Source organism: Haemaphysalis longicornis, unplaced genomic scaffold, assembly GCF_048455015.1.
Source record: "Haemaphysalis longicornis isolate Haplotype H1 unplaced genomic scaffold, Haemaphysalis longicornis Haplotype H1 scaffold_10, whole genome shotgun sequence".
NCBI lineage: Eukaryota > Metazoa > Arthropoda > Arachnida > Ixodida > Ixodidae > Haemaphysalis > Haemaphysalis longicornis.
Window position 1 is genome coordinate 156,244,285 of NW_027526204.1, and position 24,910 is coordinate 156,269,194.

The following is a 24,910-nucleotide window of genomic DNA, read 5'->3' on the forward strand; positions in this document are numbered from 1 at the left end:
CTCTTATGTTATTATTCTTCGTTTAATCTGCTCAGGTACCACACCCCTCATTAATGTCAGTGGGGCCATAAGGGTATCTTGAATAAATAAACATAGAACACCAAATACATGGTGCTACATCTAGAAATTAACGTTCCTGTAGCAGTTAAAAATTTATAAAATAAATAATAAAATGGCACATTTCCACACATTTCCTAATACAAATAAAAACACGGCCAACTCCAGCTTTCTTCAAAATTTTGTACTATACCAGTCTCTTTGAACCAGGCAAAAAAACTGTAAGCATCTTGAAAACAATTTTATTTGCACGTAAATTGCAGACAGCTTAAAGGAGCCATGAAGAGAAAACACAAGTTTGGTTCATTCAAAAGATTGTCTCGTTAGAATCATACTGACACCACTTTTAACGTAAACTTCGCTCAAATAAGCTACATAATTACGAAAAACGGGAATGGTCATGCGACCCACCAGCTCATTCCCCGCAACAGAACCTATGATGTCACATGAGCTAAGCTCTGCGATTGGCGGAGGCTGGCAGAAGCAGACACAAATTAGGTAGAGCTGTAATTACAAACTAGACGAACGAGCGATTTGCGCTTAAATTTAGGGCACATTCTTTACAAAGCAATAAGAATGATGGGACAAACAGTGGAAATTATGAAAGCACATGTAAACATAGAAGTACCGATGCATTCTGCTGTTCGTACTGCGCACAGCATGCTTGGTTTAGCAGCACAGCACTACGGGGCTTGGGGCTGTCTCAGACGACACTGGCCGATTGACGCAAGCAACCTTGTTTTACGTGACCCCATTTGTCGAGCGAGCACTGTTTCAGGGAACGAATATTTTCTCCCAGAACAAAAACAAGCCAGGTTTAAATGCGGGCAAACACAAACCAAACGCTTGCCACGGTATGGTGGCGCCATCTAGGTTACGGAACGTAAAAAAACGCGGGAACAAACCAACACCGCTGTACAGGGTGGAGACAACCTTTGAACGGTCCCGTCCCGCCGCAATTGGGCCAACGGGCTCAACGCGTTATTCTTTTCGTTTCCCACGAGACCTAGCAACGCGAAACAGACAATATGATTCAAACTTCTTCAGTAAACCGCGTTGCGGCGATAATTTTAGCGCGGTTTTGACACAATGACTTGTTTCGGCGGCGAGCGAGCAACCGAAAATGGCGGCGCCAGCGTATACGTGTCTCTACCTTGTACGGCGGATGCGTGAATCAAGGTACTCTAGGCTGCAGAGCGGTCGGTTCCTGTGATGTCACTTGGGACCACGAAAACGCACGATTGAGCGGGAAAATCAAAATTTTAACCTAAATTGTTTAATTTCTCAGTGAATGAAGCACTGTTTGTATCCGGACAAGCGCTGGGGGCACTATAAAACACGAAATCTTTCGAATAAAACCAACTTGCATTTTCTCTTCATGGCTCCTTTAACTTAGGTGTCGCAGAAGCTGTTGTACAACAATGACTTACTTGCTCGTCTCTGTTTTTCTGATTTTGCCCTTCTACGAACAAGTCACATCCTACAGTCGCAATGAGGTTGGTCGACCTGTTAACAGTTACAAAATAGAAAGCTATTGTATTGTGCTTATTTCTAACATTATTTTAAAGTTCTTACTCTCACTCCTGTGACACCTAAGGCTGATTCAGCTGGAGAGCACCCCTATGTTGGCAGAAAATTCTATATAGTGGTATGAAGTGGCAAAGATTTGGCAAAACAAAGCTTTTTTTGTGATGTAAGGATGATGCTCTACCAGGTGAGCGCAAGGGTGGAGATTGCTTCACCTTTGCACGATAATGCATTAATCACGACTAAGTTCAGTTAGGTGTCCTCGACATTTCAGAGAAGTGCCGAGCAAAAACTGTTTTGAAGAACAACTCAGAAATACTAATGGCCAGAAATGGGCGGCTGGGCGGCCAGAATGTTACGGTCTCTCTTAACTCCAAACTAAAAACAAGTCAGCTTAAAACAAGTAAAAAATACCTTAAAGGAGTAGCACCACTATTAAACGTTCATAGCATGATTAGGCTCTACTTAAAAGGAGTACTTGAAATATCAAAGCTGAGATAACTATGCAAAAAGTTTCCTTTGTAGCTGCAGATTTTAGTAGCAACCATTCAGTATAACATATTTTAAATCAATTTTAATATTTGCATGCACAAGAAAGCTCCGAATGAATACCCTTTCGACACTGGCATAAGCAAGATACGTGGAGTGCCTCGCCATGCAGTTCGCCCCAAACTGCCGACATTAGGGCTCCAGTGACTTAGCCAACACACTGGCTGCTGATGGTGCACGCTGCACTGCCTTGTGAATCATGTCACAGTTTTGGGACTGATATCGTGTGGCCCAGACGTGTGCGGCCATGGCCAGCTTGGGCCACTCTAGGGCACGCATCTAGTCTGACCATGATGCAATGAGAACAGCGACATCAAGAGTGCCATTCTCTCATGGCGGCCGCCTTGGTGTTCGTTCTGTCCAAGCCAAAACTGACACGAATAAACAAGGCTCAAAATAATTATATATACTGAGGTTGACTATCTAATGTTCCAATCTATGATTCCTGGGCTGGTAGGCACCCATAGAAATGGGAAAAATGTAACACGAGAATTTCATACCAGTACTTTTTTAGAATATTTACATAGACAAATGAACTGCAAGCTAATGACCCTTTCTGCCAGTTGTTGCCCCCATCTGTCCACCATTCCTCAGCTGAGCATGAAAGACTGGTACAATAAAGTGTCAAGTTGAGATCTGACAAGTTTGCAAGCTCAGTGATTCACATTGAACTTTTTGTGAACTTTCTTTACAAGGATTTAACCTATAACCACTCCTCCCTGGCTTGGCTCATGTACAATGCTTAAGCTTCACGCACATACTGTACTTGGTACAGTTTCATTTACTAAAGTGAAGCCTCCAGCCTCTCGCTGATGTGTCTGTAGTCCACCCAAAATGCACTGCAGAAAGCCAACTTTTTCTAATGATGACGATCGTGGGTGAAGTGAACGCTTCCCGTGATCTGAATTGAACCTGGGTCCCTCATGTTATGAAGCTGACATCTATCCCATTGCGTCATTCCAGCACAGTCGAAGCAATCTGGATTTGCATAGAAGTGGAAAATTACACAGGAAATGTACACCTCCATCTAACGACAATGGTTGTACACTACAGAAGGTCATGGATTGCCTGCATCAGTAAAGCTCTAGAGAGCACAACTGCAGCGCATCAGACCGTCCCAATAAGAAACAGGTGTTCAGTACTGGGCTGGTTAATTTGGTGTTGGACTTGGTTTCGGAAAGCTTCACATCCCCCATTTTTGTCGTTTCAACAGATGGGCAGTTGATTTTTTGTTAAGTCTTCCCGTCAGTAACTAGGACACAGCTACATATTTGGTTGTCATACTACCAGGGTGGTCTGCGAGCAGACACAGTCTGTCTGCGGCTAATTTCGAGTGTACCACAAAACGACCCACTTGTGGAGGCATTCACCTGCTTTCCATGGGTACCCAGAAAGGATGTAGACCAAGCCTTGCTCTCCAGGCCCTGCACCAACATCGTAGGGGCCAAGTCCAAGCACTTCTTTTTTTCCACTGGAAGCCCTCCTATGCAGATGCTGCAGGAACAGGATTAAATGCTGTGTCAGCACAACTGAAAGTTGGGTAGGCTAATAATACATCTTTGAAAAACAAAATGCGTAAAAGATGGCGACGTGGAATAAGACCACACAGGACAACCGACTACAAGAAAAAGAACACACATACAGCACATTGCTTTGTGTTTTCTGCAAAAGCAGAAGTGAGCAATCTCTGCTGCATTGTTAATAACAAGGATTATTGAAGTAAAGGGAGGAACGAGTGCAGTGTTAACCTTGCGCAGCCTTTAGTTCATTGTACGATTGGCATGGTTTACAGAATTCCGTTGTCATGTAAGTCCGTGTATGTGGGCCAGACAGGACGCCGTCCAAGCGTCCATCTCGGAGAGCACTTGTTTACGGTAACGAAATCAACGGGTGCAAATCTTCCTGCACATGATAAAAAGCGTGGGTGCCACCCTTTGTTTGACGAGGCTGTGGTGTGTCCCTCCTGCCTGTACGCGTTATTTGTGTGCTTTCAAATTTTCAGTGGCTTTATGCCCTGCCACATCCTATTTGTCCCATATGCAGCTTCTTCCATTCACCTTCAATGTACACTTTACTGACAGTTGCTCCTGGTGCCTCCTCATAAAGGGCCCAAAATGCCGCTTAACCTTCACAGCCCCTTGGACGATCTGATTCTGCCGCTGTCATTTGGTCTATCCTTTCTCTCTCCCTCTTCCGTCTTTTTTGGCTCACGATTTCACGCTTTTGTTTTTCCCTTTGGCCGCGATATCCTTACGTTCTCTGTACAGAAGCGACGTTTTCCATTCATCTCCCGCAACGCAACTGAACTGCCCGAAGAGCTAGAACGTTGATGCGTGCACACGGCATACTCGCGAGATTAACGCTATCAAACACATGCATACTTACGATCGAGGCACTGCACTTCAAACATCCAGGACAGCGCTTCGGGGAGTACAGGCCACCGGTTCGATCAAACTTGAGCAATGTTATGGGCTCCTACACAAAAGGAAAAATGAAACGCTTGAAACTGCGGCCGGAGTGTTTGGGGACACAGCATCCTAGTTTGAATTGAGCGTGTGCTGCATACTTGGGCGAGAAACAGGGAGTGGGAAAAGAAACCACACGTACTACGTTCGAAACACGGAGCAGGTGTTGGTTTGCGCGCCAACGTCTGGTTTGTCGTTTTCCACTGTGTCTGTTCCTCGCCCAAGTATGCAGCGCACGCTAAATTTGATTCAAGATTATACAAAAATCGTTAACATCACAATACAGCTAGGAGGCCGAGCTAGGCGGCCACGTAAGCAAGAATTCACGCAGCTTTAGGGTACACAGTACAGTGGTATGAACACAAAAACTACAACAAACATAAAATAGCGATGTTACTGAACTTGCTGGGAAAATGAGCGCATCGATGCCCTCTTTTCCGCTCTTCCATCTGTGACTGCAAACGCCGGAGACCGGCATGGCTGATCTACGCTGAGCTCAGGTACAGGAGGCGATGGCTCAGGCTGCAAGTCTCTCTTGAAATGTCGTAGTAGGTATGTCGGATACGGAGATCGCACCAATACTAGCATTCACGGTATATTCACGCATCTGCAGCTTCACTTGGCAGCAATCAACACAAACACACGCTGGGTACTCAAATCGTTCACTCGGGGGACCCAGGGAAATGCTGCGCCTACTTCGGCGTTGTCCCTAGGCGCTCAAAAACAAGCCCAGTGACGTCACGTTTTGATCACGTGACCCAAGGATTTCTTTCCTCCTTTTAGCCGCTCCGCCCGTCTTGTGTCCCGATCGTTGGTCCCGATGTTCTCCGCCCGTGTTTCGAATGGCAGGCCTGACGCATCGTTACGTCCTTATCTCCCTGTACAGCGGCTGCCTCGCGGAGCTTTTTTCTTGTTGGGAGGTGTGCTTGTAATTATTTAGATTGGGTATTTTTTGTGAACTTGCTGTTGCACGTCTTGCTAAGCCTAACGCATTGTTTTCTGCACGCTGCTTCGCCCCGCTTTATACATGCTCCTAGAACTGTACTGTTGTCGTTTAATATTTTGTAAGCTTCACGTTGTTATGCAGTTCACGTGCTATCGGCTTTACGCGCCTGCATTTGTTGTCTACTTGTGCCTCGCTTCTTCCATGCCAAGCCTTGTGTTCTGATTCTGGAGTGGTGGCTCAATTATAAAACGTGGGGATCAGTATTTTCCATCGCGTCGCGCCGTGGCTAACGAGGTAGCTGTCTTTGATGACATGCCAACGCGAGCGACGTAGTGTCAGCGTGTGCACAAATCGAGTGTCGTCAGGTAGCGCACGGCATCATCGAACGCAATCCGACCTCGCATGTAGCTTCTGCAATTTTTCCCCTGGGGCAGTAGTACTATCGCCGAGAAATGTATCCTGACTATTCCGCAGAAACGATCTGTGCACGTGGCGCTGCAGAATCCGTGCAGGGAGCGCAGTTTCACTTCCGTGGGTGGAGCCCAACAGCCCGTCCAAAGATATATCTATTCAAGATACCACTGAAACCATTCGCTGACTGGCTGGCTTCTTGTGCAAGGAGGCTCAAGCTCCAACTGTGCAAGCATGGGAGAAGTGCAGCCGATAAGATCGCCGTGTGAGCCAAGTTTGGAACTTCTGCTAATAGTCCCTTAAAAGTCTGGTGTGCATAAGATTAACAAGTGACAGTTCAGTTATTGTTCATCTATGCTCAGATTTGTTGCTTAGAGTACCATTGTGCTTTCAACTTAAGAAGTCTTAATGAAATGATAGGCAATGCTTAAAATTACTGCTTGGCTTTTATTTCCCTTTCCTTCGCTCCAGTACCTTTCGCCTCCTCTAACCTGGTTAGGCAACAGAACTTCCTCCTGCATCTGCTTTGAGTATGTATTTTGATAGGCTCGTTCCGTCTTTACTCTTGTGTTTGGCTTGGTTGGAATTGAACATAACCAGCCACAATACTTTCATTCACTCTCAGCAGGATGGGCTAATGATGATGAGAGCTTATCTCGGAGGCTTGCAGTCTATGCACAAATTCCAAGTGGCTGTGACATCTATATGCCCATCCCAAGCACTCTGCGGAGTTCAACTTGACACTAATGCTTGTATTCACAACTGGTGAAGCGTGCTTAAGCGTCTACTGTCAAAGCCTTTGGGGTAGTGAACAGGAAGAGTTTCCAATTGTGAGGGGACATTTCACATTCTATTGCTTTTTAACTCCGCACTGTGTAAACTGTTTTGGAAAATTGCTCAAGTGAATTTACTTAGTGGTAAGGGACATTATAAAATGTCCCACATTTCGTTCACAATAATGCAGGTCTCGTCAGAAGCCAGCTGCTAGAAAACACATTCACGGGTTGTGTGTTGTGTGCCCATTAGCTGTTTCTTTTTCTTCCACAAAACGAGCACTTAAACAATCCTTTAAGCCAACAGGCTTAAAAAATAGTTCAAGTACAACTTCGGCGTAATGGTTGGTGTCGAGCGTGACATTGCCCACTACTGAGAGTACTTAATACCTTGTGCAAGAACTGGAGCCAAGGCCACGTGCGTGGATGTGAATGCCTGTCGGTGGTTGTGAAAGTTGCAGTACAGCTGGAAGGTGTATGGATCATGGGTGGCTTTTTAACAATAATTTTATTGACTGCTGAACGTACTTTTGCTCTGGTATCAATGAGCAGCATGTAAGCATTGATAAGTGCTTCACTGTTGACATTTTTGTTACACAAAAGCAGGCCATATTAAGGCCCCCTGGCAAATATTCATGAAAAACACTGGACCAAAAAGCTGCCAACACATGGAAACCATGTTGATCATGGCACCTTTCCTAGTACTTCAGTACCGTTTATCAGCGCTGCGTTTTTTCCCCCCAACTAGTAAACTATCCCAGCGTTGCACCTTCTGATTGTGGGGTTTAACGCGCCGACGCAACGCAGGCGATGAGGCGCGCCGTAGTGGAGGGCTCCGGATTAATTTTGACCACCTGGGGATCTTTAGCGTGCGCCGAAATCTCGTACACACGGGCGTTTTTGCGTTTCGCCTCCATCAGAAAAGCGGCCGCCGCGGCCGGGAATCGAACCCGCGACCTCGTGCTCAGCAGCGCAACGCCTTAGCCACTGAGCCACCGCGGTGGGTCCAGCGTTGCACCGTAAGCCAGAAATCAAACACTTGCTTGTCAATGACAAGTGATCTGCCAAACTTCCGTGTCTATGCAGAAAGTGAGTAGCTCTACTTTCTGTGCGCTGTTTGTGGTGTGAAGCTCCATTTCTAAACAAAATGCCAGGGTTCTCCTGGAAGATGCACAGTATTAAAACCTCAACAAAAAAGGAATAAGCAAGCGATACTTTCTTGCACTACACTAGAGTCCTGTGGGAAAGCCAAACCAGCAAGTGATCTTTTTCTACAAAGCGCTGCAGAGGAGCCAAGAAAAAGATTCCTTTTTGCGGACACCAAAGCTACGCTGGAAAGCCAAAATGTGTGGTGTCTGTTACTGCAGATTAGCTGCAAGACAAGCATGTTCACGCAAAGATTTATGAACCAGGCTGGCGGTGTAACAAAATCATTGAATGAGGTTACAACAAAATGTGTTATGAAAAATGATATAATACTATATAATACTGTTTGCTATAAATAGCAATTAAAGGTATAAAATGGTTTTGACACTAGTTAAGTGGCCTGTTGGAAATCATTGGCAAAACCTAAAGAGCAACATTTCATACAGCTGCAAATGTGAAATAGCAAAGCGTGGTTGGGGCCTGAATTCAGCAGGCATGCTCCAGCTGAGAATGTATAAGTGCAGAGCAAAATAATTATAAAGGCCTAGGGTAAAGGTGAGCTTAGTTGAGTTACCACCAAGGTATTTGGTAGAGAATAGTTACAAAAATAAAGAAGCAACGTGGGAAGCTTTATTTTCCCTGATTTAAGTTTATCAGCACTGAGCTTCATGTTCTGCATGTCCCATTGAAGAATGTTACACCTGCATGCACTCGGCACATCACATTTTACGGTATAACACAGTTTACTTCGAACACAGGTAAATAAGAGAATATTGCATAAGCAGTTCATTTATACGTGAAATAGAAACAGCAGGGTTTTCAAAATGAAGCCCGTAAGTGTGCTGAATGAAAGGGACGAATGATGAGTTCATGTTGTTACTAATAACAAATTTCAACGACCTCGTCTGAAACAAATCCCTTCTATGTAGGGACTGTGTGTAATCATAAGATTTTTTTTTATAAAAGTTTGTAAATGCCCTGTAAATGTATGTCAAAAGGTATTTTAACGCCCTAGTCGTGGCCTGTGAGTCATCGGCGCTTTTTTCTGGTGTTTAGATGATCAAGGGCTGTTGTACGGGATCCACCTTCTCTTCTCACTTTGGTCACCATCTTTCTTAGTCACTGCATTCATGTGCTTGGTCAGGGAGCTAGCAAGCGAGGACGACAGTCGGCACCAACTATCAGCCGAGTTCCTTCAGGCAGGGACAATTGCTGGAGAGGCTAAACAATGTTTTTAAAATCCCTAACTAAGAGCTTTCACTTTTTGTTTTGTTAAAGAACATTTAGGCAACCCTTCAAGAACTGTCCGAAATAACAAAATTGACTATTGTGCCCGTTAAATATTTAATCTACGCACAGTGAACGATGGCATAAAATCTATCAATGCGAACCTACCCTTTGAAACTGCTTAATATTTAGCAGAGACTCACTCCATTCATTAGCTGTTTTATGGCACTGTGGGTGGACTACTGGTTTCCACCTATGGAGCGTGTGGGCTGCGCTAGTTTCCAGTCGTCCTGTCAAATGTTTTTGGAGACTAGCACTACCCTGCAGTGTACGAGCCATGAATTCCTTGGGTTGGCCATGTGAAATTCTAGTGAATCGTTACAAGCCACCAAAGAAAGTGAGCACTGTTTTGTGGCCACGAAAAGTTCCGTTCATTAATTAAAAAGACTAACAAATGACATCAATTTTATTGCAAACTTCAAACAAATAACTGGTATTACAGAAAATGTGTAAAGCAGCTGGAGCTCCATAGCCACTTTCCAGCTATTTCTCCATGCCATCAGAGAATCTTGTTTGTGCGACTAACAGATACCGACCTATTCCACTGCAAAGAAACATAACTGGGCGATTGTAGTGGGGCCTTTAGTTCTGTTTGATCATATCACTTGAGTGTTTACGTACAGTTAACATACTGATGACTGTGTTTATAGTGCATGCACATATAACATCAATGCAGTTTGAAATTGGGATCTTTTTCACCATTTCTTTTTGTTAAATTCGCCCCATGAAAGCCTTGACATTTGCGTATCGATTACATTTGCAGCATGCTCGCTGCTGATACCTGTTTACACAAACAATCCGTAGATGCTTTCACGTTCCAGGCACATCTTAAGATTCTCTTTGACGTTGCTTATTGAGCCTGTGCAGAACCCATAGGTTTTCATATGCTGGAGTGCATGTAGGTGTATTAGACATGATTGCCGGCCAAGTGTACACCCTTCCTATTACCGTCTGTACAGCCTCTTCTTTGACCCTATCGTCTGGGTGTGTGTCCTGAATTAACTTCCTTTGCATGAGGGACTCAGTCAAGTCTGGCCAACATAGTGTACACCACGGTACAGTGAGACGTGAAGGTTATACCAGTGCAGTGGCTATGAGATGAAGCGTTAAGCTAGTCTACCTTTTGAAGGTCGCAGGTCCTAAACTGTCGTAGAATCATGTATTCTACTACGAAATCTTTGGTTTCCACTAGGAAATCTTTTTAAGCGCTGAATATCACGCAATTATGATCCTTGTGGCGCATGCTCACAAGACTTTTCTGCTCATAAAACGTATCGTGGGTGTAAAACAAATTTTAAGGTACAATTTCGGCCTCTAGAAAATAAGAACTTCCCGATTTTCGGAAGTTTTCCTTGCTAATATTTCAGAAGAGGAGATCTACTGTAGTGGTACGTACGTGGTACATGTGTGGGGACACCAAAGATTACCTTTCCTATTCTTGGCGCAATTGTCTGTAATTGTAATGCGCACATGTGCCTAGTAAAAAACGGTTGCCGCCACTACTCTTCGTCCTCCGCACTGTACATTCTGATTATCTTTTGGCGCTGCCAAGTTGTCTTCATTTCGAGAACACACACCGCGATTTCAGGTCGCCCATTTAAGCATTCTGGACTTGCCGTGGTGCAAACTGTTGATAGCAGATGCCGCCGCGCCGACATGCGTCGGAAGGTTCACAGAATTACGCTCGGACGGTGTCTTTTCTTGTGTGGAACGTGGCTTGCTCGAACGGGGCCAGTCGGCTGTGCGATGTCGTCTCACGTACGCTGAAACTGTACGCAGGTACCATCGGCGTACAACAAGCATAACCAAGCGGTCACAGGTCAACATTACTCGAGAGCGGCTATTTTGCTGCGGTCTGGAAAGGCTGGCTGGGTCCCCACGCAATACATAATCACAAGCAACTTTCTCACGTTTTCAGATAGTGCTTCTAACAATATGAACTCCGGTTTACCTACGTTGTCGGCCCGAGAAAATCGGAGCTTCACACGCTTACGGATACGCGACTCCATGTACGCGATACGCGCGATACGGCAGCTGGCAGCAGCAGCAGCATCGCCGGCTGCTCCCGCAAGAAAAAAAAATTGTTTGTTTAGAAAAGTTTTAGCAGTTCAATGGTGCGTTATTTTGTACTGCAAATAAAAAAGAATGTGTATTTCGGACTACACTACTCAAAATAATGACAAATATTAATGTTATGGCGTCATTATGACGTCACGCGTGGCTGGTGCCACACGCGTGGCAGAAGACGCTGCCCAAATATTAATGTTATGGCGTCATTATGACGTCACGCGTGGCAGCAGCCGTTGCCAGGGGGGCGTGGCTGGTGCCACACGTGTGGCAGGAGACGCTGCCGTAAAAGACACGTTAGCCGCGCTTGCTTTGTTTACTTATTTCTCAGCAAATAACGCATCTTTACTCGTCGAACACAAGCAGGGAAAGCTACGAAACGCATGATCTTTCAGTTAGAACAAAATTTCATCGTCGCCGCCACTAGCCGAAAGTGTTGTTTCCTACGCGGCGCCAGCGCCAGCGGCGCAGTGTCAACGGCGGGTCATTTGCTTGTTCCAGCAGGCAAAGCGGCATCCTCCGTGGCAGATGTCTCGGTGGGAAACACCTCCAGCAGAGCTAGGCAGGGCACGCTATGCTGCCGACAGTCCGAGAACGCCGAGGACCGGCAGGGTAAGAAGGGGGCGAAGTCCTAGGCCGACTTGTAGCATGGCTTTTTTCCTCGCAGGTCGTGCCCGAGTCCGTGTACCGGGAGCTCCTAGCGCAGCCGGCCCACAACCCGAACGGGCCACTGCGCGGAGTGTGCACCTTCGTGGAGGTGCGTGTCGGCAGCGAGGACGTTTCGGCAACCATCGAGGGCCTGCTGACTCGACTTGGCGCCAGCGTCCGCCGTCGCCTGGGCCCCAGCGTGACGCACGTAGTCTTCCGCGAGGGCCGTGTCTCGACCCGCAACCAGGCTCGACAGCGGGGCATACCGGTCGTGGGTCCGCTCTGGGCCGAAGAGTGAGTGTTCAGTCCACCCGTCTGGTAGCTGTGTCGATGGAAGCCCCCGTGTCCGCGCACTTCAGGCACGACTGAGCGTTTGCGCCCCAATTTGAAGTTGCAGAATAGAAGCTTGGTGTGAGCGAGCTGGCACATGGTGGTAACCAGTGGTAGCTTTGCTTTAGTTAACGTCAAATTTCTGAATTTTCCTGCTCAATTTGAAGATTCGCGCCTCGTTTTACATAGTGTTAAACCTCGTAGTTTTACGTGAAACAGAAGCCGTCCCAAGCCGCCACTCCAGCATTCCCAAATTTGTTGTAAAATCCGTATGTCTCTCTGACAGCAGCTTCAGCTTAGCTAATCTCCGCGCGAATTTCGTAAAAAGGGCCTAAAAAACCACACCAACAGTGGCAGCACCGCCATAGTCTGACAAGGTTTGTTGGCAGAAGCTAAATTTGTGTTGAGGTTGCGGGTCGTGAACACGGTGGGGACGAGTGCCAGGTCGATGTTCGATGACATTACAGCCGAGTCCACGGTCAGTCATCCATGAACTGCAGTGGCTGTTAGGTGGCTCGTTGTTTGTGAGGTGACCAAACAGGGCAGCACACCAATGCTGTGGGAGGCGGCGCATGCAGTGCTGGGTAAAGTAAAGCTGTTGGGAGTGTGCAGAATGGGCCTCGAGGACATACCGTGGTGCCACCTACGAGTGACGTCACTTGTAGGACGCCAGGTTATGTTGTCGTCTGTTAGAACACATTTCCTGTGCTAAATTAATGCAACCGCACGTTTCTTGTTGTGGCCACCGTGTGCCCCCTCCTTGCGGTTTTGATGCAAATTACAGAAAAAAGTTGTCTACAGACAGAATGATCCGGCCATGCAATCAGCGACTCGCTTGTTTCTGGCGACACCGCTGCGGCTAGGTGCTACCATCGCCACCGACAGCTCGTACACAGCCAGCTCACGCCAAGGACGATGCAATTGGTGCTGAGCAAAGTACGCTGTTAATTCATTATGAAATACCTGTGACGTGACATGTACGAGACTGTGTGTGCAAAGACAGACCTTGCGACAGTGCAGAAACGTGCCATTCAGTTGTGATCTCGCCATGCGTACTGCGCGCATTGCCTGGTAAATGAATGACTACGTGAGATCGGTGAGTGGATTGCTTCACCGCAAATGCTTAAAAGTGCTGGTACGATCTGCAGTTTGGCTTAAGCAGTGCTTATTTCCCCTCCCGTTTTTTTTTTTTTAATATTTAGGCCCTGATTTGATTAACAATCACTAGTATTCAGTACTGTTGATATATTTACTTTTCGCGACGACTTGTTCGCAATGTATAAATGGTATTAATGCCAGTTTTCAACGCCTGGTTTTAGACGTGCCTATGTTTATTTTTAATGAAGGCCTCGCCGTGGAAATTTGTAATTGCAGCACAGGCTCATAACACAACACGGGCTGTTTACAATGAGTCTGCGCCTTTCTCTAGCATCACAAGAACTCATGACTGCTCACTGAAGGCGCGGCTCTGTACGAGGCGAAACACGACGTGGGGTAATGGGGAGTTTTAGAATAGGGTAACCAAGCATTGGGGGCCCCCAAGAAGTTAGGAGAACCCAAAGCAACACACTTGCGCGCGGCGAGTTTTAGAAGAGGGTCTTCTCCGAAGGCTAGCTCACCACCGGTTTCGGCTGCGCGGAATCCGATGTTGGGAGCTTTAGGCTTAGCGTCGCGGCAGATATTTCATCACCGCTATTGTTAGTCATGAATGACAGTACCTAACACTACTTTTCACTACACTGTCACCCACTTTCTCGTATGTGGAAGTTTGTATCTGTGGTGACTGCTGTTTAAGCAATCGAGGATTCAGATACCTGCCATGGCCTCGGCCGATTTTTGCGCGCAGCTATCGCCACCCTTCGGCCGCTCACCCCACTGTACGGGAACGGGCCGGCGCTGCCGCGACTGACGCCTGCGCCGGTCGGTGCAGATCGCGGCAGGTATTTGAGCATCGCTTAGATCCACTTTCGATAATGTGGGACTCCTTCTCCCTGATCAGTGTGAATTTAAAAAGCGGCTACAAGGTGTTGCTGCCGCGACCTGCGCTGGTTCGAGCCGCCGGCGGGCAGGCACAGCGAACGTGTGTGCGGAGCGTTTCTGCGAGCAATTAATGCTTCATGATTTCCTGCTTCATCCATTTCTTGCAAACGACAAGCGAAATCTAGTAATTCAGCTCGGCAATCGTCGTAGCCTACAATTGTTCGGGGAAACGAGCCGCAGCTTGCGCTTACAGAGTTCGGTCACATACGTTCGCATACACCACCACGCTCAAGTCGTTTGCGGGCAGCCTGCCACGGTTGACACGGTTATAAAGTCCCCATGAGGTTAGCTACGCTTTACGCACTGATAATTAACTTCAAACGCCAAAAATTAACACAAAAATACATTTAGAAGGCGCTTCCTAAATGAAATACCACGCGCGGCAAGCCAACTACGCAGCAAGGTAGGAACGGGGATCCAGCAAGTGACGTTGAAACGATCGCAGTGCTGGCCTCTCCGGTGGTGGCCCTCACGGCCAATAGGGAAAGAGATGTGTGCGGAACATTGCTAGGCAGTTACGGGAAATGTTCTCTCAGCGGGTGGCTGAACAGCTAGCTTGCTGAGACGGCTTCGTGTTCCCAAAGGCAGACAGCGACGAGCGGTGTTTGGCATTTGGGAAGTGTTTACGGAGCAGTGCCTCTATCATCCAGTGCAGTGGTAGGACCTGAGCTTGCTGTTGAAGCTCAACAAAGGTCGAGTGCACAGCTTGCTAGCTTGGTCCGTTCACCCAGGCCAGCGGGGCAGCGTCTCCTTCGGTGCTCTGGTTTTTCCCCTTTTTTCTGGGCATGTATTAGCGTAGAGGATGCGGTGGTCTGTGCGTTTACGTTACTAGTGTCATAGTGAAACCACAGGTGGTTCGAGCAGGGGCGGAAAGAAGGGAGTCCGATGCAGTGGCTTTGTTGAGACAAAATGCTGACATTGGTTTTTGGGTGACGCTTGCAAGTGGTGACCCGTTCTACACAACTGTGGCCCAGTTCAGGGGTGGGGGAAAGGAAAGGGCACTTTTGTAATTAAACTTGTCCAAAGAGTGTGAAGCCAGCTTCAACAAAGGTCTGCTCGCTTAGGCAGTGCATTGCGCAGTCCCTGGTACTTGTCTGTCCGCGGTGCAGGGTTATTTCGTGTGTAAAGGGCTGTGCTCAGGATGAAAACCTACCCCGTGTTCTACGGTGAAGCTTGCTTTGGAAGGAGGGCGGGCTGACTTGTTGGTGGCTCTTCAGGCTGTGCGGTTTGAACCGGCCAGCGGTGCAGGCTTGGGCCTTTCATGCTGAGCCTTTCACTGGCTGATCAGCCTCGGGGTTTGGCCACTGCGTGCAGGTGCCGCTCTCAAAACCGGCTGGTAACTCCGGACCGGTTCCCGGCCATTGTGTCGGCAGCCTACGACTGCCCCATCCTGAGCCGCCAAATCAGGGTAAGTGGGCTTTTGAAAGGGGGGTGCAGTGTGGGCCGCAAGAGCTGTGCTTGCTCCCAGTGAAAGCAGGAATGCCTGCCACAGCAGCAGCACACGGTCGACACCAGTGGTGGGGAAATGCGCTGCCTGGTCACCTTGGCCCAGTCAAGGGGAGAATTCCGAGGGTCCAGTGGCTGCCAGAGCCCATTCAGAGCCTAGTGGCTAGTTCTTTCAGGCCGTGGTAGCTGCTTGGTGGGCAGGAAGCAGTGTGGCCAGAAGGGCCCTCGCTGGCCTCCTTCACTCCTTGTGCAAAGGCCAGCTTCAGTTTCGGCGCACTGTGGGTGCATTCATGCGGGGTGGCCTGGGAAGGGCCCGTTCTGGGAGCGCTGAAAGCTGGGCTAGCTGCTGCATGTGGTGTAGTAGTTAAAAAGCGCTCCAGGTGTAACAGGCAGGCATTGTGTGTCCTTTCTGCCTGGCCTCCACTTCTGGTGCGTCGTGCAGTGCATCCCTCCCTGGTCACGTCTGTGCAGAAGCCCCGTTCCTGGCGAACCAAGGCGGACATGCCATCTCCGCTGAGGCGGCGAGCTTCCAGGCGGCTGCTGTCCGACGGCCTTGAGGCTGAGCAGGGAGGCCAAGCAGCGCTGCCACCGCCATCCAGGGCTGTGGGCTCAGTTCCTGCCACAGGTATTGCACGAGAGGTTTTGGCAGCAGCCCCTCTCAGAGGGCAGTGGGGAGACTGCAGGAGTGAGGCTTGATGCCTTTTTTTGAGTAGGTGGCAGCAGCCAGAAATATTTTTCAGGGGCGATGAAAAAGAACTAAAAAGAAAGAGGACCTGCCTCAATTAATGTCTCAGTCATTTTTATTCATTCTTGTCCTTTTTATTTTCGTTTTTACATATTGATATATCGATGCGGTGTGTATACACCATTTTCCATAAACAGCCGGGAAAGGAGGAAAATACTCTCAAACCAGTTCTCTCGGCGGCCGACCAGCGTTGCCTGTGCGCGCTGGGCTGCTAACATCGCTTGGCGCGGTGTGCTCCGCTGCGTAGTTCAGGGGTATTTCACACCGCGTGCTTAGTTTTTGTGGAACTTTCAACTGTTTTAGCCAATGCTGCGATGCCGTTCAAGGCGCAAACGTCGCTTGGTCAGCACTGCGCGGTGGTGGGTTATTGAACAACCAGAGAAAGTGAGAAACAGTCGCTGACATCATGCATGTGCACGACACTGCCTGGAGAAAATGCAGTGCGGTTGCGGCATGTTTTTGCTGCATCGCTTCCCAACGCACACCAAGGTGAGATATCGGTGGATGCCGTTGATAAACCGCAACCGCTCTGTACCAACGACCAACTCCAGGGTTTGTTGGGTGCACTTCCCTTAGGAAACGTTGACCTTTGTGCTCAACCTTTGAATAGTAATTTGACTGGTTGTGCGGTCGTGTTATTTTTCCGCCCAGGTAATTTCGTTTCATCAGTAACCGTCATAAGTCTAGATAAGAAAGATTATATTGCATTGCAATGTTAACAGCGTAGCAATCGCCTCGTCGAAAGTCTATCGCGAGCGCGGATCAGCATGACCCACATATGCTGTGCGCGCTTCCGTAAAAATGACTAATCGGTGAACATAACACGCACGGTGGCATTGAAGACACGTATTTACTCCCCGATATCGATTTCTATGTCAGTCGGTGCCATACCGGTACGTTTGCATTGCGGAACTGCGGAGCACCAGCGGCACCACCCCCACCAGGGCTACTGCTGCTCGCAACAGCCGGGATCGGCATCTTCCGCTCTGACAGCAAATTAGGACCTAAAATCCGTCCGCAGATGGTGAAAACAAAACAGAACACACACACACAAGCACTGCAACCGCTAACTTAACGCCAAACCACTACGGTTCACTTGGTAATGCACGGGTACCGAGCAGACGCACGGGAAGAACGGAGCACTTAAAGGGGTCCTGAAATACCTTGCGCCGATGCGTGGATGTACATGTAACCAAATAAAGCAATGTATTAGCAATCTCCTCCCGCAAGAATTTTGTTGAAGCGATGAGTATTAGCTGAGAAATCGTAAATCAAAAGCCGCGCATTATCGTCGCGCCGCGTTTCCTCCTCCTTTCAACTTACTCTCCGCTGTTGACGGCGAGCGAGCCTTCCCTCCCATGATGCTGCGCTCCTCCGCGGTGACGTACTTCCGCTATTGCGCTGCTCACACAGCCGTCTGCTACGGGCAAGCTTTGGTGACACCATGAAGCCTGCACTACGCTCAAAAGCGAACGAAAAATCTGGTCCCATGTGTGCGGCGGCCTGGCCTTGCCCTTTCGCGGTGTACGTTGCTGCAGAACTTTGCTATCGGCGGCACGCGACTTTTTATCGGCGGCGAACTCGCAGCCGCACGGGGAGGATCCTGCGCTCACTTCCTTGGATGCACAGCGCACTGTTTATCCAAAAAGCGCCGTATCAGATGTGGCCCCGCTGGTGCCGGGTCTTATTTTGTGGCGGATGGTAATTGCTGCCGGCGGCATATGAAAAAGACATTTTAAACCGATACAGAACCTGTGCACAAAACGCCAGTTCAGCTTGGGGCGACGCATGGTGGAGAGCGGCAACGTTGGCAAAACATGCTCCGCCGCGGCTGTGAGCTTTCTAGCGCTGGAGCGAGCACCATTTCTTTGACAATATCAAACATCGGTTGCCCTGGCAACAAGGCACAAACCACTCTGGAAGTCAGTTACGGTTGCGTGATCCCGGTTCAGCTTGGGGCCCCACCTCGCGGCATATGGGCACTGCAGGCATACTACTCACTCCCATTTGGAAGTGCGAGATGCGTTTGGCATTACAGGAGGCGATGGTGTGTGTGTTGTGGACGCCTTTGTTTCGCGATGATATGCGACGTTGTGCTTCTGCGGGTGGATAGTGCTTCCCATGGTCTGGATTGTCTTTCTCAAGCGGCGTACGACTCAACCTCGCATGGGGTATGTGCAGTGTGCGTGGCTAAGAGCCACCTCGGCTTGTGCGCCAGAGTTAAGTGACTTGCTGTTCGTCCCCGCAAACCGCGCGCGAGGTGAGTGCCGAATTTACGAGGGGCAGGAGGAGGCAACCCATCGTCTGTCAATCGCGGTTCAGACTTGCAACGCATGTCGTGACGTTGTGTTCGTTCGAAACGCATCTCTGGATTGTTTGGAAGTTGAATAAAATGTATGCGTCAAACCCGGGCATTCGGCTCAGAGCGTTCTCTGCGATTGCAAGAAAGAAGTGCCACGGGGCTTCAACGCTTTCTTTATGGAACGTACTCAAGTAAGAGAATATCCATGTCGTGTTATGGCCCTGTTGCATTCAATACAAACGGTTAAGCGTTTGTTTACACTTGTTTCGTTTGTCGTAAAATGTCCAAGCACTCCGGCACTCCGCTGGCAGATCAGCCGGTGAGCCGACGCTGAGCAGGCGACTCATCTCTTTGCCGGAAGTGCGTGAAAAAGCCGCCCAATAGCAGGATGTCTAGCTCATGACGAACATCTGGGAATTGATGACGTAGACATGTGAAGATGGCGGCGTCCAAAAACACGAAGGGAAGGGTGAGAAAAAAGCGACAAACTTTGCAACGAAAGTGTTAGCTTTCCGCTGCGCGTAAAAGAGTAATACTTGGCACAGATGATGTTGACGACCCAATCTAACGATTGCGCTAGTCAATTTAGTGTGCTCAAAACGCCTTTCAGGGCCCCTTTAACAGGCCAGCGCAGAGGTTTCGGCGGTCGCTTCATAGACGGCGCTAGTACAGTGAACTAGAATGTCTTGATCCAGTGGCACGAACGAGAGCGCTCTGCAGCGTTCGGCTGAAGCAAAACGTGTCTGCCGCCGCCAGAGGCGCCACTGCGCCTTCTCCGAAAGCGGTACCGCGGTTGAATGGGCCGTTGCTTGGGGCGCTCGCCAGCTATTGCCGCTGCCGTTTTTTAGTGTGGTACAGTAATTAACCTTTATGGAAGAAAGATGCTCACTTTTGTTGTCCCTGTACCTTTCGAGGAACGTTTTGTTGCTTATCAGACCGTCAGACCCGTTTCAGCCATCGGGTAACGGCTACAAATAAAGTAGCGCTGTGTCATCTGCTAGCGGTGCAGACGATCCGAGCGGATGTGCGATGCGTTGGCGGCGTGCTGTCAGACACACTGTCCGCCTGTTTATGGTCGAGGCCGGCCTTTCATTTTCTGCGCGTTTTACGTTTCCGTGATGTTCCCCTCCTAGCAAGAGGTGTGCAATCGTCAGGAAAATAGTTATTGCGAGTGCTGTCGAATAGAGGTTGGACAGGCCCGCTGACCACAATGTCAAAACGAATGACGGACACCTATTGCTTTGCTCCCGGTTGTCACAGTGGTTACCCAGGTGCTCCCAAGGCGTCTTTGTTCGCAAAAAGGGGGAACAAAATTTGGGAAGACTGGACAAACCCTTGACCATATCTTCAGCCGTCGGTGAGTGCCACTTTGAGCCCGAGTGCGTATTGCGGGATTACACCCACGTAATAGACGGCTGTGAAGTGCGACTTGCACGCGGGAAGCTGTCACTGGCTCCAGGTGCAGCACCTACCATCCTGCCTGACTGTGCGTCGAATTCTGTACGGAGCACGCGGAAGCGGCAAAGGAAAAGGCGGGCAACAACAAGAGTTTCAGTTTCGGCAGCCAGCAAGAAGCCACGACAAAGCTCGAGAGCCGAAAAAGATGAGGTGCGCCAGCTGCACCACGAGGCTTCTCTCTCTCTCCGCAGGGCTCATCAAATGAAGTCGCAAGTTCTGTGGAATGGGATGCTTTCACAATGAGCCATCTTCAAGCAGTCAAGCTTCCTTCAAAGCTCTGGTGCCGGCTAAATTGTGCCGACGATCGAAACGTTCTTTTCGCTACCACATCGATACGAAGAGAAGAAAAGCTAGAAATTTTTCACGAGAAATCCGTGCTCTTCTGCCCACATGACGACAAAGTGTCGGCGCAAACATTTTTTCGCCGTGTGTTATGCACAAGCGGTGAAATAGATTCCCTAGCTGTTGCAAACAGTGTGCTGCAAGAAGCTGGCAGCAGTTCGGCCTGCAATGACGGCTACGGGGTTTAGTGATGTATACTGCACGTGCTAACACCAAAGCTGCGATCTCAAATGTCCACATTTGGAGACGCTGCCTTCAGCACTAAGTGCCTGGGGAAAGTTTCCTCTGAACGTAATTTGTTCACTGCAAACTTTGCTGCTGAGAAAATCAGCCGGGTGCTACTGGACGCGTGAATACTGGGTATAATTTGCTTCTGTAGAGGCAAATTCACAAGTAAGTTCATGCCGGGACTTTATTACAGTAAATACAAAAAAGTAAATCCATTCTTAAAGAATTAAACATAGCAGTTGCCCGCCGGCAGCACATCGAACGCGTACGCTCGTATCAATCGTCTGCGCAGGTAGCAGACGACCCCAAACAACTCAATTTATAGCCGTTCCCCTACTGCTCAAACGGGCAGATTTGCAACAAAACGTTCCTAGCAAGGTACGGGGATGCCAGACACGAGTAGCCTTTTTTTTTGTAAAGGTTAATTACTACCCAACATCGGAACGACGACAGCCGTAACCACTGCCGATCGCCTGAAGTACAGCGACTGCCGCGGCGGCGCCTCTCGAAGAGGGCGCAGGAGCGACACCTGGTGTTTTCTACACAAAAGAGCACGCCCCTTTCTCGCTGTTCGCGTCACTAGATCATTCTAGTTCACTATACACCATTTTCCTTGCTAGAGGTGATCGCCGCCATTTGCTTTTTCTGACCAGACGCTAGCGCAGTCTATGAAGCGACCGCCGAAACCTCCGCGCTGGGCTGTTAAGTGCGCCGTTCTTTGCGTGCGTCTGCTCGGTATCCGTGCATTACCGAGTGAACCGTAGTGGTTTGGCGTTGTTAGTGGTTGCAGTGCTTGTGTGTGTGTGTTCTGTTTTGTTTTCATCATCTGCGGACGGATTTTAGGTCCTAATTTGCTGCCAGAGCGGGAAATTCCGACCCCGGCTGTTGCGAGCAGCAGTAGCAGTGTGGTGGTGGTGCCGGTGGTGCTCCGCAGTTCCGAGATGCAAACGTACCGGTATGGCACCGACTGACATAGAAATCGATATCGGGGAGTAAATATGTGTTTTCAATGCCACCGTGCTTATGTTCACCGATTAGTCATGTTTAGGGAAGCGCGAACGTCGAATGCGGAGCGCGCACAGCATATGTGGGTCACGGTGATCCGTGCTCGCGATGAACTTTCGACGAGGCGATTGCTATGCTGTTGACATTGCGATGCAATATAATCTTTCTTAACTAGACTTATGACGGTTACTGACGAAACGAAATTACCCGGGCGTAAAAATAACACGACCGCACAACCAGTCAAATTACTATTCGAAGGTTGAGCAAAAGGGTTGACGTTCGGGCGAGTTAATATTGGTTGATCATGATCGTGATCATAATTGACCTAACTCTGCGCAGCGCATGTGGCCTGTCGCTCTGAGCCCACCTTTGTGAAACCGCTGCTTGCACCACAAATGCTTTACGCGACCAGCAGTAACTGTTTTGTAATTGTAATACTTTAGATTCCGTGGCAACGCTTTTCCTTTGACTGCGTTGTGAACAGGTTGAGCTATTTTCCAAATGCAGCATTCACGCGTATCTCGAGCTGCGTTTCCACATTTGCCTGCCTGCTTATCCTGCTATCGACCAGCAGTGTGCGATGGAGAAAGTTATCCTTTCATATCGTTTGGCAGTGTAATGCGTTGGCCTGAAAAAAAGTAAACAAACCGCCGTGATTTTAAAGGTTAGATTAGATGAAAAGGGGATTTTTTAATGCCAATCGGCCGTAATGACGAAACAATACATGGTATTTTAAATTGACTACAAGGAACCAGAAGTTATTGTAGTGTTGTATTGTACCGGCGCTCGTGAAAGATCCCCAAGTGGTCAAAGTTAACCCGCAGCCCCCACTACGGCGCGCCTCATCACCCATGAAGCGTCGGGGCGTTAAATACCATAATGAATGAATCAATCAATCAATCAACCAACCAACCAACCAATCAATGCTGTATTGTAAAGGATAAAGTTGCTTCTAACATTTCAGGGGCTTCCGTTCCCTGTCGCAGCTTTGCGTGTGATAAATGGATTTCGCTCCGTCTGCTTGCCGTCCAAGTGCACCCAACAAACCCTGGAGTTGGTCGTTGGTACAAAGTCGTTGCGATTTATCAACTGAATCTACCGATATCTCAATTCGGAGTGCGTTGGGAAGCGATGCCGCAAAAACACGCCGCAACCGCACTGCAACCGCACAGTGACTGTTTCTCGCTTTCTCTGGTTGTTCAAAAACCCACCACCGTGCAGTGCTGACCAAGCGACGTTTGCGCCTTGAACGGCATCGGAGCATTGGCTAAAACAGTTGAAAGTTCCGCAAAAACTAAGCATACGGTGCGAAATACTCCTGAACTACGCAGCGGAGCACACCACGCCAAGCGATGTTAGCAGCCCAGCGCGCTCAGGCAACGCTGGTCGGCCGCCGAGAGAACTGGTTTGAGAGTATTTTCCTCCTTTCCCGGCTGCTTATGGAAAATGGTGTATAGCGCTAGCATCCGGTCAGAAAAAGCAAATGGCGGCGCCCACCTCTAGCAAGGAAAATGGTGTATATATGGACGAAAAAAAAACAAACCAACAAAGGAGGGTTGACACGGCGATTAGAAAATTTTGGGGGGTGTTCTGACACTGAAACACCCCTCATGGTCACGGCCCTTGGTGGCAGGAAGAAGACCTGCCGGTTCATATTGGAAGGGGTGTTAAATTTCTTCGCACGATCGCACCCTCTCTGTGTCTGTTATGGAGCTGGGATGCCTCGTGCTGGGGCAGGAGCAGTGGCTTCAGCGAGTTGGTGTGCAGCGACTGGTTGAAGCGCGCGCAGTTTCCTTCCCGTGTGGAAGTGGAGGCTCTGTCTTCAGTGCTGCACCGTGGTGGGAAAGGAAACCCTAGGGAATTGCTTTACGCACATTAATTCCTAAACAAAGGAAGCACTGACTAGGTCTGCTAGAGCGTGTGGGTGAAATGTTTGTTCTGGAAGAAATGCGCTCAATACTGGTGAAGAAAAACCCACACACTCGAATGCCAGTAACGTTTCCAGGTAAGAATGTTCCCACTATGGCATTGACGAGGGCTTAATGTGCCACGAAAGGAGCTGGTTGCCACTTGAATTCTGGCCAGTGCGGCTGCCGGTCTTGGACAACTCGAGAGGCGATCCGGTGTTTTATTCGTCACTCCTTTGACCTCTGTCCGCGGTGAGTGTGAGACTCTTCTTCACGTCGGGAGCCCCCTGTCAGCAGCCCACGGTGTTGTGCTCGCTCTGTGTCCTGCTGCAGCAGCACTGGAGCCCCCGGGGTCCGCCGCCGAGCGCCCCAGCAGGGCCTCTTCGCACCGGCGGAGCCTGGACGACTTTGAGCCGGACGCGGCGGGGGCAGCCCGCTGCGTTGCGACGTGCCCGCCCCGGCAGCCGTCCTGCTCGCCCCTTCGGCCCTCGTGGCTGGCCGGCCCCAGCGTGGTGCTCACAGGCCTGGAGTCGGCCGACCGAGAGGCTGCCGTGGCCGTGGTCCGGGCCCTGGGCGGCTTCAGCGTGGAGGCCGAGGTGGGCAGGCACACCACGCACGTCGTCTGCGGGGCCAGCCAGGGCAAGCCACGCCGCACTCTCAGCGTGCTGCTGGCCTTGGCCAGGGGCCACTGCTGGCTGCTGCCTGTCCACTGGGTGAGTCCCTGCCGTCCGAGGCCTGATGAAAGCCTCGGGCAGATAGCACATCAGTCGACTGCAGCGCCCTCTCAGTAAACTAGCACTTTTTGCTACTGAGGCATTTTTCTAAAAGCTAAATGGTTTTTTTTAATATCTTTTCCTGGCAACATTATCTCTTTGCATCTTTTTTCAGGTCTGAATGAATTTGTTTGGCAATTTCGAAACTGTGAACAGTGCTGTTGACGCCTTTGATCGTCTGCTCACCGCAGAGTGCAAATGACCACATTTTTTTATTGGCAATGATGTACCAGTTTTTTATTCATCTGCCCTGAAAGCAACAAAATGTTCAAGACAAGCATGCACTTATCGTGATGCCATACCATCTTCGTTTCACGAAGCTTTAGTTGGGATGATGTGCTAAGTGAGCATGATCCTGATGAAACCTCTAACGAATGAATGATAAAATTATCGTATTAATGATAAAATTATCATACAGAACAACCACCTGCCCTAGGAAAGCTCGCAAGCCCTGGGAG

General features: G+C 49.1%; 1 protein-coding gene across 1 annotated transcript in view; it reads left to right on the plus strand.

Moving 5' to 3' along the window:
- Nucleotides 1–5,390: 5,390 nt before the first annotated feature.
- The window catches only part of Mcph1 (Microcephalin), a 65,791-nt gene continuing 46,271 nt past the window's right edge, over nt 5,391–24,910 (plus strand). The window contains exons 1-6 of the mRNA XM_077691418.1: nt 5,391–5,518; nt 11,730–11,840; nt 11,896–12,170; nt 15,561–15,654; nt 16,164–16,317; nt 24,013–24,392. Coding sequence (XP_077547544.1) covers nt 5,441–5,518; nt 11,730–11,840; nt 11,896–12,170; nt 15,561–15,654; nt 16,164–16,317; nt 24,013–24,392 — 1,092 coding nt within the window. The 5' untranslated portion in view covers nt 5,391–5,440. The remainder of the gene's footprint in view (nt 5,519–11,729; nt 11,841–11,895; nt 12,171–15,560; nt 15,655–16,163; nt 16,318–24,012; nt 24,393–24,910) is intronic.